Here is a 14,009-nt window from a genome sequence, read left to right as displayed (position 1 = left end):
CTTGACTGTCTTTGGCTGATGCGTATGCCGAGGGCTATAAGTGTCTGATCGAATTGCCCTATACAGGAGTCAGTCAACGAGGATTCCATCACATGAAGTGGCACTCCGAGGAGGAAGTGACTTACCTAGTCCACCCAGTATTAATCTCTATCACAACCTTGTTTGTTCGACGTAAAAAGAGAAGAGCTTCCAGAAAATTCAACTCTTCAACGGTCTACCCAACCTTTAGATAAGGTGGACAACCTGCGCTGGGATATTGGCCACCGCGCGATTAACCTCGAGAAAGGGAGCACGGTGCTGCCGTTCGGGGATGAACCGTGATCTAGCCTTTTCGGTCGAGCGTTGCGAAACGTAGGAAACTGTTGGAGATTGCGCCGCGGAAGGGAAGAAGCTCGTTCCTAGACACACCCACGTACCGACCAGAGAGCTTTATACCAAGGTGGGCGGCACCAAGACGGCGGGTTCGTTTCAATATCTTCGGGCTGAGAAAGGGAAGGCAAAAGTGAGATGGGATGATGTTTGGAACAGTCTGAGTGGGAGTGAGCGTGTGTATAGTTTACTGCGGTTGGATTGCATTGGATTGTGTGTAGTGCTTGACAGTCGGTCCCGGGTACCAAGCGGCCTTTGAGTCCATGGCCGCCTTGGTGGGCGGTTATCACGAGTGTTAGACAAGCCCGAGGTGGGTAACTCTGTATGTACGTTCGCTTCTACCCGGCCGCCGGAACCAAGGTCCGCTCTCCGGGTTGCTGAGTACAGGCATGGGAGAGGGACACTTCAGACTGAGGTAGGCTGCAAGGCAAGAGGCAATCTGAAGAGAGGTATGGGGGTTCAGGATAGACGGCCGCCACCATGCAGCTCTCGGGCGGCTTTCGGGTTCGTATGACTTCCCGTTGTGACCAAGGGTATATCGGCATCAGAGAGAGAGAGAGAGAGACAGGCGCGTCTGCTGAGACGGAGGAGTCTCGTTTGGCGGTTGCATGATGATTCATCAGGAAACTGGAAAGCCACACTCCCTTTGTCAGCTGCGCGTTTCTAAGCGCCGTTGGATGTTTCGCGACATCTCTCTTGTCGTCAAATCATGCGGCTCAAAGTTGTGAATCCTGTATGATATTCCTTAGCCGGTTGATCCTATGGCTCCTATCCCGGGATTTACCAAAAATGAGAAAGTCGCCACGGCCTAGAGCCCGTCTTCCCGTGTGGCAATCCTGTCTTTGATCAAGCCTCTTCATGTGCATTCTCCAGCCCATAGTGTGTCGATTCGTCGAACGCAGCGGTCGTCTTCGGCCGTGTCTTGGCCCTGCGCAAGCAAAGCGTATCTTGCGTTTGGCAGCAAAAAGGTCTGAGCAGCGTGGCTATACCATGTATCAAAACCGCCATAGCCTTTCAAAATGTCGAGCGCTCGGCCACCGGCAAGCGGCAACGTGCTTCTGTCTCTCCGCTATGTCCTCTCTCTACTCAGCTCCACAGTCCACTTCCCCCACGAACATTCCACCTCTGAGAAGAAAGGCTGATGCTCGAAGCTAGGCACAGTGCCCCTCCAACCCTCAGCCGGTGCATGTGGCGTGGTTGACGGTCTTGAAAAATTGGCCGTGCGGTTGTATGAGAAGGACTGCTGAGGGTTAGAGGATCGAAAACTTTGAAGGATTTCATCTTCTGCCCGAGGATCGAACCAAAACGTCTAAAACGACTTTGTTCGATGGACGGGTAATGCGATTTCTTCTCTTCCCTCGCCACATTGCTTTCTTACCCGAGGGCTCAGCCAAGGAGACGTGCGGGTGTCAAATCTGACGTGAACCGCGGTGCTGGCACACGTTGGATTAGCGTTGCAAAGCACTCCGAGTTTTCCTGTCGCTGCAGTTGGTGTAGCATTAATTGTGGCGGGTGGGAGTACATATTTGAGATATTTAGGCCAAGTAAAAGCTGCAGCCAAGATTCACGCGCCTGCGGGACCGCTTATCGCCAAGTCGGCGAAGATGAGGCTCAAGTTTGAGTCAACGACATTGCGATAGACAAACAACAAACGCTTGCGTCTTTATGAGGTCGGCGAATGGCTGTTATTTGAGTCCGACGAAACAGTTCAAGTGGGCGGGAAACATGGGATGAACCCATTCGAAAGGGCTAGGGAACGGTCAGTGGTGGTGCAAAAGCCAACGGGCAAACCTTTTCGAGAAAACATGGTTCACTCGTGCTTTGAGGTTCTCAGGTCGGCAGTTTTACACATTATCGAATGTGTCCAAGCATAGTCAGTGGTGGCCTCATGCTTTGAATCTGACTTGAAGAATCGAGAAAGAAGTCAGTCTGATACATGGAAATGGGTCACCAGTGCTCGTTATAAAGAGAGCCCAAGTGCACCTTGCTTCTTGAGAACTAGGAGATCAAAAAGCCAAAAGTATTGATAGCACAACCTGGTTTCGATCCAGGGACCTCTGGGTTATGAGCCCAGCGCTCTACCCCTGAGCTATTGTGCTTGATGATGGGTATTCGTTGATGGTGAGAACGAGACCACAGGTTGTTGATTAGGGCTTTGGATTTGTGGATCGTCCTCTGTTGAGTCACGATGTCTACAGTTTTGTGTGCCTGTGGGTGCGTTTGTGGGTCGATGGTAAGTGCACGACTTGGCCTCAGGGCTCGAGTTGAATTGGCCTCACCTCATGTGAATTCAGGAGTTCGAACCGTGCGGCATATGTGCGGAGAAACACCTGCCACTGCTCCGCTGAATTGTCTCAAGTTTGCCTGAGTTGCAAAGTCTGGGATTATCTCTATGCCCAAGAAAGAAAAAGTCGCACAGCGTGTTTTGCTCAATGTGACGATTCGGGGTAAGGGCAAAGACAAATGCCCTGATCGGCTCCGTATGCGGGCCCTGCTCTCGGTGATGTGGGCCTCTCCGATCCGGACAATGATCGGGCTTCCGGTCGCTGGCAGGGTGGGACAATGGGATCATGCCATTGGATAACTGCTTCACGTCGGGTGCCGAATCAGAAGTCTCTCGTTTTCTCGATGTGGCGATTCATGAGCAGCCATTCAATTGGTGCGCTAATGAGCGACATAAGATACCATGGTCCTGGGTGTTCTGAGATAATTGCACTCTCCTGGGAGCCAATGAACTCGAATTCGGTCTGCAAAGAGGGTGACGAGGATCAGTTGAATGTTTAAGCAACTTTATCTCATTCATGTTAATGGATGATGAAATGAAGTTCTGGGTTAATAGACACGATGAGTTTCATTTATCATCTATGCTGCCCGAGCGAGGTGTGATGAGATGAATGAAGCAGGTGACTGTATCTGGTGTGGCTGCGATGAAAGGCAGACAAGGTGTGACTTACTACATCACGACAAAATGAGATACTCGTGATACCTGGCCATACTAACCGAATCACGACAAACAGGTGAGGGCAACATCACATGGTCCGGGGTTTTTTGCGCTGCAACAATTTCTTCAGAGCGCTAGTCTATCAAAGAAATTCTATAGACTTTCTGAACTCGAGTACTTTCAATTGACTCGTCAAGGCTTCTTCTGGCCATGTTTTTATCTCATACGCACACACAAAGACCGCTCAAATTTATCATGAAATATCCCAATTAAAACGCCGTGCCTCTGGCGACATGACTTCTGTTCCAGGGCGTGTATGCCAAAGGTCCCATCTCATTTCGTACCCGTCGTAACATGCAATCTGGAAGGGCATGTCTACCACTTGATGACCTTGGTGGGGAAGTACTCATCAATGAGCTCCATGTAGTAGGGCTGTCGCATCGTTAGCTTCATCATCAGGTTCAAGTGGATTGAGAGAAGGAACATACCTTGAGCTCCTCGACGGTGGGGGCATCGTCGGACTTGCTGTACAAGTCGTAGGGGTTGAAGGCAAGGACGGCCTTGAGGAGGTCCTCATCACCCTCCTTCATGAACTCGCGGTAGGCGCCCTCACGGTGCCAGGGGTAGAAGGAGTGGTAGCGGATCATGGCGAGAGCCTCACGGGGAAGCTTGGACTGCTCCTTGCAGACGGTGTACATGTACTCGTCGTGGCCCCATGAGATCATGAGGTTCTCAATACCGCAGCCGGGCTCGTAGATGCCGTTCTTGGTGCTGTAGACGGGGTGGGTGTTGTCGGGGTTGCCCTCAAAGGTGGTGGGGAGGACAATGCGGTTGTCAAAGGCACATCCGACGGGGAAGGTGTCACCGACGACATCCCACTGGCCCTCGGCTCCGTAGAAGAAGAGGAGCTTGCCGAGATCGTGGATCAGGCCGGTAAGCTGCATCCAGCGGGGCTTGCCGTCACGGCGCATGGCCTCGGCGGTCTGAAGCAAGTGCTGAATCTGAGAGAGCTCGGTGTCGGGGTCCGAGTTGTCGATGAGGGTGTTGAGCTTCTCCATGGCCTCCCAGATGGTCATCTCATCGCGGCAGGGGATCTTGCCAGTAAGGTCGATGGCGAACTTCTGGCGGGCAGCGAGGTTGTACTCGACGGTCTGCTTCTCATGCTGCTCCTTGTAAAAGTTCTTGACGCGGTCGCAAGCATCCTCGTACTGGCGGAAAGCGGTCTTGTCCTTCTCTGAGTCGAACTTGGACTCGCCCTCGTAGTCGTTCTGTGCCTTGTTGTACTGGTCCTTGAGAATGTTGACCTCCTCGACAAAGTCGGTGGTCTCCTCGAGGGCGTGTCCGTCGGTGCGGACGTAAGGGGTGGCGACAGCAGCAGCCATTGTGACAGTAGTTTGCAAAGTCGAAAAGAAGAGTTTGGTACAAAAAATCTAGGAAAGATTACAGCTCGATGTGAAGAAAGAGTCGATATATGATGGTCCTTCAAATGGGGGTATCACTCAAAATGCTGAAGACTGGTTTGATGATGAGCAAAAAGAGGGAGAAGTAGGTATCTGGAGATAGTCTTTAAATATGTTGTTGAAGACAAGATCACGGAAGATGAAGATTACGAACAGCAAGAAGAGTAACGGAGGAGGAGAGCGGGAAAAAACTCGGACATGGCGAGGTACCTGGTGTTGCCCGCCAGACGCAGTATTCGGGCCAAGTACCTCATCATGGCAGCACCGGGTATCCGTACTGGTGTGGGCAAAAGGCTAACTTGGACAAGCAGCCCGAGTTGACGTTTTTGCCGTGAAGGGTCGTCATCTGCATGGCCCTTGTCTTGCCCGTGCAGAACTATGCCCCGCGGAGAGTGGTTATGATCCAGATGGAGCAGGAAAGACGGGGCGAGATTTCAGATCTGTGGAGAGGCCCTGGAGAGTTGCGACGTTGCGACGAAGAAAGGCGAGGCCGGCGAGGGGATTCCAAGTTTTGCGCAGTTGGAAGAGGAGAAAATCGCCGAATTCTTGCTGGAAGAGGACCCCACCCAACTCCAGAGACGGACCCACTCTTCACTCGCCGGAACAGAAGCAGCCAGAATCTCCGGTCACATGATCTCACATGACTCTGGAGTTTCGCTGCTAGTCCCAATTTGGACAATGCGGAGACTCGTGTAAGTCGCTGGAATTTCCAAAACTTTTGACCTCTCGCCAACTCACGACGACAATGGCAAAGAATCCCGAGATCCACGACTGCCATCCTTGTCAGTCGCAAACGCTCGAACGCTTCTTCCATCTCCAGACCTCCACGACTCCACGCCAACCGCATTCCGGGATGGCCAGAAACGATGCAATGTGACGGCGCCCTTGCGTCTCTGCCAATCTTGGATTCTTTTTCTGCGGCAAAGCTTAATCGCTTTTCCCCCGGTCCACCCCTCCACGACCCTACGAGACCTTCTAGCCCCGCCGCCATCATCATGGGATTTGCAGACTATGTTTGATTATTCCCTCTTTTGGCTTTTGGCTGCCACGCAGACCTCGACACCCCCCCTGCCAACGCCAACCAACGCCGTTCCCGCTCAATGCAGGACATCTCCATCCCCGCGGATTCCTCTCCTCTTTTCAGTAATGGCTTCCTACTGATTGGATATAGAACACTTGCCGGAGGCTACATCCCAGTGGTCCCTTGCCAGACCTCTCCCCTCACCGTCACCCGGTGTCCGCCCCGGCCTTCTCCCGAGATTCTTGGCTTCGGAGCCTTCGATTCGCCCAAAACGAACACGTCTGACATCAATTTTCGTCACAGCTTCGGGGCCTCCTTCCCAATGTCGTCCCTGACGGTAATCCAGGGCGAGCTTGGCCAAGACCTGCTGGCTTCCCCACGCGTCCCAAACAACCCCGCGGGATCTGGATGGTCCCTACGTGTTCCAATGTGCCACGGCAGCTGTCAGTTTCAAGCTCAGACCAGCCGGCAGTACACGACGATGCTCATCTATTCGTATATGGGCACCATGTGGATGGAACGCCGTGTGCGCCGTGTGCGGGGAGCCCGTGAGCATCGCCATCTTTGAAATCAGACACTCTCGAGATCAGGTTGGCCAGCGATAACCCGCGGATAATGAGGAACCAAGCAGATGGAATCGCGAAATATGTCCGATTGCTTTCAGCCTGCATCGTACGCTATACTACTGTGCCAGCCAAGCCAGGCCAGCCAGATCCTGCCACTACAAACACAGCATCATGACGCTTTTACACTATCAAGTCGGGTATCCACAGATTGCAAACCAAGCGAAATCCAAGTCCGGGGGACGTATCCAGTCATGTCCGGTTCAGTTCAGTCCAGTCCAGTCCAGCCCCATGCACCAAGTCTATCGTGATCCATATCCAATCCTAGTGAGGGGCGATCTCTCTCGTGTCTCGCCCAACAGTCATTATCGTGATCCAATGGAAGAGGCTTTCATCAAACATCTTCTCGGCGACTGGCCTGCCAGTCCAGTTCGCCTACGCATGTCTCTGAACCCCGCCTCTCCCAACCTCTGCGGTCTGGGGTAGGGCGAAGTGGGCGGTCACCCTGTGCTCCTCCTCAATCCTCGTTCATTGCCTCCCCGTCCATCCAGCCCCATGCGTGCATCAGCTGATCCCGCACCGCTGTCGTGGGCCTTGCGTGGGCCTTTTCGGTGATGCTGAGCATCTTCAGCAGAGCTTCCTGGTCATGCTTGGTGTCGAATCGATCACCGGCTGGGGGAGGCCCAAATTAGTCTACTGTTGAGGACGTTCGAGTTTGAAGGCTACAGAAACAGGAAAAAAGCAACGACAGACGAATTAGGAGGAAACAAAAAAACAAAACGTACCGATGGCTATACCCATACAAGCCGTGAACATGGCCGGCGGTGACCACTGGTTGCACATGCCGATTCCACAGAGACTCCGCAGGAGATCCTGTATCTGCTGCGTCAACCTTTTCTCAGCGGCTTTACGGCCACCGCCGACTCGTGGTATGCTCGGATTGAACAGCACGAGGTACATTTCGGCGAGAATGTGGTGTTGGACAGCGATGACTACCAAGAAGTTGTTAGTAAGCGGTTCATGAATAGGAGAGTTGGCCATGAGCCAGCCTTCCGGATCGTCGGATCTCTGAGATACTCTCCGTGTCCGGGAGCAGTTCCGAGATCAGGCCAGACCAGACCGGGACCAGACCAGGGGTATACTCACTATGACACGCCTTCTGGTACCATACTTCGGGAAAAGCCTCCTCATCTGTCCTTTCTCGGAAGAAGATGGGAGTGTACGACGGCGGTAGCGCGTTCTTCCATTCTCTGTTTGCCATTTCGAGCTGGCCCCATTGCAGCACCGACCCCGCCTCGGACCCGAAGCAGAAGTTGAGGACATCGGCGCAGTGGACAATGGCACGATTTGCCCAGACAAAGTCGTCGGCCGGGGTGGTGGATCGGTCGACAATGGCATGACCGAGGTTCATTCGGACCACCTGTTGGTTGATGACGGCGCTGTAGATCTCCTGCCTCAGTCCAGCCCAAAAGCATGCCGCCGTCAAAGTTCCCGGCATAAGGAATCGGTCTCCGGCGTTGACAAAGGCGTGAATTCCGAGCAGGTGGCCGTGCGTGTCCTGGCCCAGGGTGTTTACATCGATTTCTTCCAGCACGCGAAGTATGATTGTTGCAGCAAACAAGTTCTCGTCCGACACCGTTCCTGCGTGATCCAGCAGTGGAATCAAGTAGTTGAGGCACTGCTCGTGGTACCGGTTCGATGCCAGCGAGTCGTATGCGCTCGTCAGGCTGAGATGCCTCGAGGCAAGGGCGAAGATGGCGTTAAGCAAGATGGGACATGAGCCGGCACGCTGCGGTACTTCGACCTCGAAATGTCTGGAGGGATCACACGCATCGAGCTGGTGGTCCGGTCAGTGTGGTTTCTTCGCCGCTTCAAAAAAGCAAGCCATCCCGCAGCTATTTCAACATACCCAGAATCCAAGTTTGTCCACGTAATGACGGAACAGCGTGGCTTCTTTTCGGCCTTGGATAGGCCATATCGGTCGATCGGTGTATATGCCCTCCAACGGCGGCAACATGGACTGCACCGGTGGCAGACTCACGACGGAGCCAGAATGTTCGCGATGGCTACCGTGCTGGCTGTGGTTATCGGCGCCGGGCGTACTCAACGATATCCGATGCGGAGGTTGGACAGGCTCGTCCACCACGTCGCCGCCATCAACAACGCTTTTGGCGCCGGGCCGGCTCTCGTCGCCAGGCAAAGGCCAGCTTGCCGCCTTTGCTGCGTATATTGACGGCCGACGCTGATCATCTGAGACTGTCGAGTCCACGACTGTAGCCGTGCCTGGCGAAGTGGACGCAACTTCTGTTGTGGCTTCTGTCCCAACCTCGTCAACGTCCGGCGCCGAGTCGTGGACGGACTCGTTGCTGTCGAGGTCCTCGCCGAGCTCGACACCGCGAGTCTCGTCGATGAACTTGAGCTTCTTTGGCGGCGCTGGCCACTTGTGGCTCTCTCTGAATACGGCGTGCTTGGGTGCGCGAAACTTGTAGCCCTTTTTGCACTCTCGCCCTGTCATCAGGCACCGCCCGCAGATGGGCAGCACTCGATCACATCGCAGGTGCTGCTCGCGACACTGCTCGCTGCACGGATCAAACACAGTCAGCAACCTGGTCCTCGATCATGATATCTCTGTCAAACTTTGCGGTTCTCTCCCACCGGCTCTCTCTCCACAGCTGCCTCGTTTCTCACAAACCGAGACCAGAGCCATCGCAACCGACTTTCTCACTCTTCCTCGGCGTGAGAACAGCAACCGACAACGACGACCTTGAGCTTCCTTCACCTTGCCGTCACCGGCGAGAGCTTCATTGCCTTCATCTCTCGCCGAAATCTGCTCGGCACCCCGCGTCTCAAGGTGAGCGGCGCCGCCGTCCGTGTCGCCGTCGGTGCGAATGGCCTCCAAATTGACGCCTCCAAAACAGGTGTTTTTCCCCGAGAGGCCCGCCCCTCCTCGGGTGGATCAGCAGAGTCTCACTCACCAGGTCGTGGCACTTAGCGAATCAGGCGCTTCGGGAGACGGCATGGCACTTGTGCCACTTGCAATTCTTTCCGAGCCCCCAGTTGAGGCTGCAATGAAATGATTGAAACCCGGGGAAGATGGAGAAGATCTGGGGGAGCCCCTCGATTTTTGAGCAGATCTGAAATTGAATTGAAGCTTGAGTCCGGGGCGACGACCAGTGACGTGTGTGGGGATGCGAGTTGGTCAGCAGCACATCCGACGACACCTCTCCACTCACGACACACACATAGCACACACACACACACACGCACCACAGACACACAGAGAGTCAGGGACCCCTTTTTTACCAGTTCAGACTCTGCCAGTTTCTGGGCACTTCAGGCCAGTCTCAAAAGGCCAGCCAGACGCCGATGGCCGAGCCACTCCGACGGTTCCCCAGCGCTCTCTCTTTTTCGCTCTCGGTACCCAACTGCCAACAAAGTTGGCGCAGATACTTGAAGACTCTTGTTGGCTCTTCTGGGCTCTTGGATTCAATTGTTCCCGGGCCTCTGGTTCTACAGCAAAGTCGAACGAGTTTTCCAATAGTTTTCCTTTCATTCATCCGCCCTTTTCTCCCACACTACCGGCGCCAACTCTATCTTTGTTTCTCACCCTCACTACGCCGTACTCACGCACCCGAAAGCTGAACCTGGACTTTTCTTCCCCGCCCTCCCTTGCTGCAGCAGCCATGGACTTCTTCCCGATGGCTTGGGTCTGCACGCAACCAACGATTCAACGGCCGCTCAGCTGACCATTTCGACACCACCAACATGGGCGACGCTCAAACTTCCCCCGCACGCTAGAGTTGGCCCAGACAAACTCAATGGCAGCAAAGGGTTCCCATCTCCGTCCCAACGTGACGGCCTGGCAGATGTCGAACGCACCCTGTCATGACACAGAGAAACACGCCAACCCCCCTTGGGCGGCACCCCGACGACAGAAATGTCACGTCGCTTTACCTTATCTCGCCCAAGTCCCAAATTACCCCAGCATCTGCCATCAAAAAGATGAACGGGTACCCCTCGCCGACGAGAACCAATCTGCCCAATGGCTAGCTCCCTTTTCTGCTCTTCCATGTCTCCAAGAAGCCAAAGAGTCCAAAGGCCCCCTTGCGAATTGCGACGGCTTCGGTAACTTTGACCAGTCCCCTGGTCTTCTCGGCACAGGATTCTCCTCATCCTTCCAGTAGCTGACGACTGGTCTATCGGAAGATTGCCCTTGTTTATTTGACCGCAAAAAAAGAGGACGCGCGATACCGAACGGAACAAATCAAATCAAACAACCAGACGAGTTCAATGTCCCGGCCCCAGTCTTTCGCACTTCGTCAAAAAATTCGAGCCCTTTCTTTTGTGGGTTTTCCCATCGAAGCCGTAGGCCCGTAGCCATCGTCCCACACAATCCAGGACCGTTCGTTCCCGTCGCGCGCGAATATTTTGTTGTTATATAACCTCCGGCGATTCCCCCCAATCTCCACCTCTTGACGATCTCTCCTCTTCAGCAAGCAGCATCTCCCAGCGCGGCCGCTTTCTCGAAGCTCTTTTTCTCACCACATCCGCTCTCAACGCCAGCCTTGGCAACGCTCAACGATCCGCTCGTTGTGCGCGCAATCTCCCCTTTGCAGCACGCGATAGTGTGTGCATCGTCGTAAAACCTCGAGAGAATTCGGTTTCTCTTTGAGAACAGTTATCAACAACAACAAACTCCACCACGCCACGCAACGCAACCCTCCCTTCAAAACCCATCCACGATGGAGTCCAAATCGGCGCACGATGATGTGGTCGCCGCCCCAGACCGCGTCTCGGCCGAAATCGGCGATCACCACTCGGCCAAGCTCGCCAGCAACTTTGTCCAGAATGCCAAAGCGGCCACGGATAAGGAGCACAAGATGACTCTGATGCAGGGCATTAAGCTCTACCCCAAGGCCATTGCCTGGAGTGTGCTCATCTCGACCTGCATTGCTATGGAGGGCTACGACATCAGTCTCGTCAGCAACTTTTACGCATTCCCGCAATTCAACCAAAAGTACGGCGTCCTCACCGCCGACGGATCCTACCAGGTGCCCGCGCCGTGGCAGGCCGGCCTCAGCAACGGTGCCACCGTCGGCGAGATCATCGGCCTCTTCATTAACGGATGGGTCTCGGAACGCTTCGGCTACAGGTGGACCGTCATCACATGCCTTTTGCTTGTCGCCGCCTTCACCACAATCTTCTTCACCGCGCAAAACGTGCAGACTCTGCTCGCTGCCGAGATCCTCTGCGGTATCCCATGGGGTGTCTTCCAGACGCTGTGCATCACCTATGCCTCCGAGGTCTGCCCCGTCGCCCTGCGCGGCTACCTGACGACCTATGTCAACTTTTGCTGGGGTATGGGCCAGGAGATTGGTATCGGCGTCATCGTCTCCATGCTCGACCGCCAGGACGAGTGGGCATACCGCATTCCCTACGCTCTGCAGTGGATGTGGCCGGTGCCTTTGGCCATTGGTATCTACTTTGCGCCAGAGTCGCCCTGGTGGCTGGTGCGCAAGGGCAAGATTGACGAGGCCAAGAAGTCGCTGCTGCGCCTGACGAGCAGGGACAAGGAGACGGACTTTGACGCCGACGAGACGGTCGCCATGATGGTGCACACCAACTCGATTGAGGAGAAGATCACTGAAGGCGCATCCTACCTGGACTGCTTCAAGGGCGTCGACCTGCGCCGCACCGAGATTGTGTGCATGGTTTGGGCCATTCAGAACCTCAGCGGCAACTCGTTCTCCAACTACTCTACGTAAGTTTCTTCTGTCTCGATCGCGCATCCACCGTTCTATGTACCCAGATGGACTAACATGAGGATGTCGCAGATACTTCCTCAAGCAGGCCGGTCTCTCCACCAGAAACTCGTACAACTTTGCGCTCGGTCAGTACGCCATCAACATGGTCGGTGTCTTTGGCGCGTGGTTCCTCATGTCGTGGGGCATCGGCCGTCGCACGCTGTATCTCTACGGTCTCTGCGGTCTCTGCAGCATGCTCATGATCCTCGGCTTCCTGGGCCTCGTGCCGGCCGAACACCGCGACCAGGGCGCGCTCGCGACGGGCTCCATCATGATGGTCTGGGCTCTCTTCTACCAGCTCACCGTCGGCACCGTGTGCTACTCGCTCGTCAGTGAATTGCCGTCGCGTCGTCTGCAGATCAAGACTGTCGTGCTTGGCCGCAACCTCTAGTAAGTTCCCGATGCACTCTTCGGTCTCAACTCGAACAAATGCTAACCGCGTCACCCCCGCAGCAACATTGTCGGAATCATCAACAACGTCCTCACCCCCTACATGCTCAACCCCAGCGCGTGGAACTGGCAAAACTACACGGGCTTCTTCTGGGGCGGCATCTGCTTCCTCTGCTGTGTGTACACCTACTTCCGCGTCCCCGAGCCCCGCGGCCGCACCTACGCCGAGCTGGACAAGCTGTTTGAGCACAAGGTTGCCGCGCGCAAGTTCGAGGGTACCACCGTCGACGTGTTTGAGGAGGGCGCCGTCGACGAGAAGGCGATGAATAACTATCACCAGCAGATTCGCGTCTCGCACTCTGAGAAGGATGTGCAGGTGTAGAGTGCTGATGGTGGAGGGTGTTGCTATTGTCTCTGGCTGGCGTTGTGCGCTGTGTGCTGCACCGAGTGCCGAGCGGGAAGAGAGACCTTGGCTATGGAAATGATGGACGAAAGCACGTAATGCTGTAATGCATGTATTTAATTCCGACGAAGCATATGAATCTATAACGAAATTGTTAATCCGCTGCAACTTATTATTTTCCTACGGGTGCATTACCTTGACTGTGTGAGTCCACTTGACGCAAACCCACTGAGACAACGCGACTGTCAGCTCCCGGTCGACTATCTCCAAAGTCCGCCATCCCCCGCATCACACCTTCCCCGCACGAGGGTGTGTTTGTCGCGGGAGAAGACGGGAGGATTCGAGGAGGGGAGAGGGAGAGGAGGGGGTTGCGCTGAGGGAGATCGACTTCGGGGGATTTGGGGATTAAGCATTCCCTTCGCGGTGGCTGGTTGGCTAGGTTTATTCTCCGCAGCCTCCAACTGCCGGATGCCTGTTTTTGCTTTTGTATCTTTGAATCGTCTGTGTCTCGCTTCGCTGTGGTAGTCTGGGTGGTAATGGGCGAAGCTTTTCGAGAGAGAGAGACATTGGTTAGAGATTGACGTGGACCGATGGTTGACAAGTCCGTTAGCTTGTTCCTCTCTGTCGGAACCGCACGGATGCTATCATGTCACCGTGTGACTTGACGATAACCGATAACCTAGGTCATGTTGAGATCATTGACCATGTTGTTTCTTCAAGCCGGTAAGGAAAGTAGAATAAGCTGGCGCAACACGGCTAGAGACAAGTCCGTCATGCTGGAACAGCCACCAGGCTCATTCAATCCAAAGTGGGTACAAATCCGTCGTGTCCATATTCTTACATGACAGATGCCAGCAACATTCGACTAAAAGTGGTTCCATCCCCTTTGGTCTTGGGTGCGCGTTTGGAAATCCGTCAAAATTTCGACGGATAAACACATCCACCAGCGAGCATATGCAAACCTTCTCTCACGGCTTCAAACCACTGACCACCGCACCTAATCTACGTAGTCCATTGGGTTCACAAATCCACAGCGGCCGGGTCTCCGCGATTGCGGG

General features: G+C 54.5%; 3 protein-coding genes across 3 annotated transcripts; 1 reads left to right on the top strand and 2 right to left on the bottom strand.

Moving 5' to 3' along the window:
- Positions 1-3,548: 3,548 nt before the first annotated feature.
- Positions 3,549-5,257, bottom strand: HER10_EVM0003887 (uncharacterized protein). The gene is made up of 2 exons (XM_035473549.1): positions 3,799-5,257; positions 3,549-3,742 (listed from the first exon to the last, which is right to left on the bottom strand). Exons 1-2 carry the CDS (start codon positions 4,690-4,692, stop codon positions 3,686-3,688), a joined length of 951 nt encoding a protein of 316 aa, XP_035326735.1. The 5' UTR covers positions 4,693-5,257; the 3' UTR covers positions 3,549-3,685.
- A 260-nt stretch (positions 5,258-5,517) lies between these two features.
- HER10_EVM0009453 (uncharacterized protein) lies at positions 5,518-9,236 on the bottom strand. The gene is made up of 4 exons (XM_035478939.1): positions 8,264-9,236; positions 7,501-8,191; positions 7,140-7,346; positions 5,518-7,026 (listed from the first exon to the last, which is right to left on the bottom strand). The coding sequence occupies exons 1-4, from the start codon at positions 8,867-8,869 to the stop codon at positions 6,872-6,874; spliced, it is 1,659 nt and encodes a 552-aa protein (XP_035327156.1). The 5' UTR covers positions 8,870-9,236; the 3' UTR covers positions 5,518-6,871.
- Positions 9,237-9,303: 67 nt separating this feature from the next.
- On the top strand, positions 9,304-13,116 carry HER10_EVM0009796 (sugar porter family MFS transporter). Its single transcript, XM_035479269.1, has 3 exons — positions 9,304-12,115; positions 12,189-12,548; positions 12,612-13,116. The coding sequence occupies exons 1-3, from the start codon at positions 11,097-11,099 to the stop codon at positions 12,928-12,930; spliced, it is 1,698 nt and encodes a 565-aa protein (XP_035327188.1). The 5' UTR covers positions 9,304-11,096; the 3' UTR covers positions 12,931-13,116.
- Positions 13,117-14,009: the final 893 nt, after the last annotated feature.

The sequence above is a fragment of the Colletotrichum scovillei genome (assembly GCF_011075155.1).
Source record: "Colletotrichum scovillei strain TJNH1 chromosome Unknown Contig00011, whole genome shotgun sequence".
NCBI classification, from domain to species: domain Eukaryota; kingdom Fungi; phylum Ascomycota; class Sordariomycetes; order Glomerellales; family Glomerellaceae; genus Colletotrichum; species Colletotrichum scovillei.
This window is presented reverse-complemented; position numbering and strand designations above follow the sequence as displayed.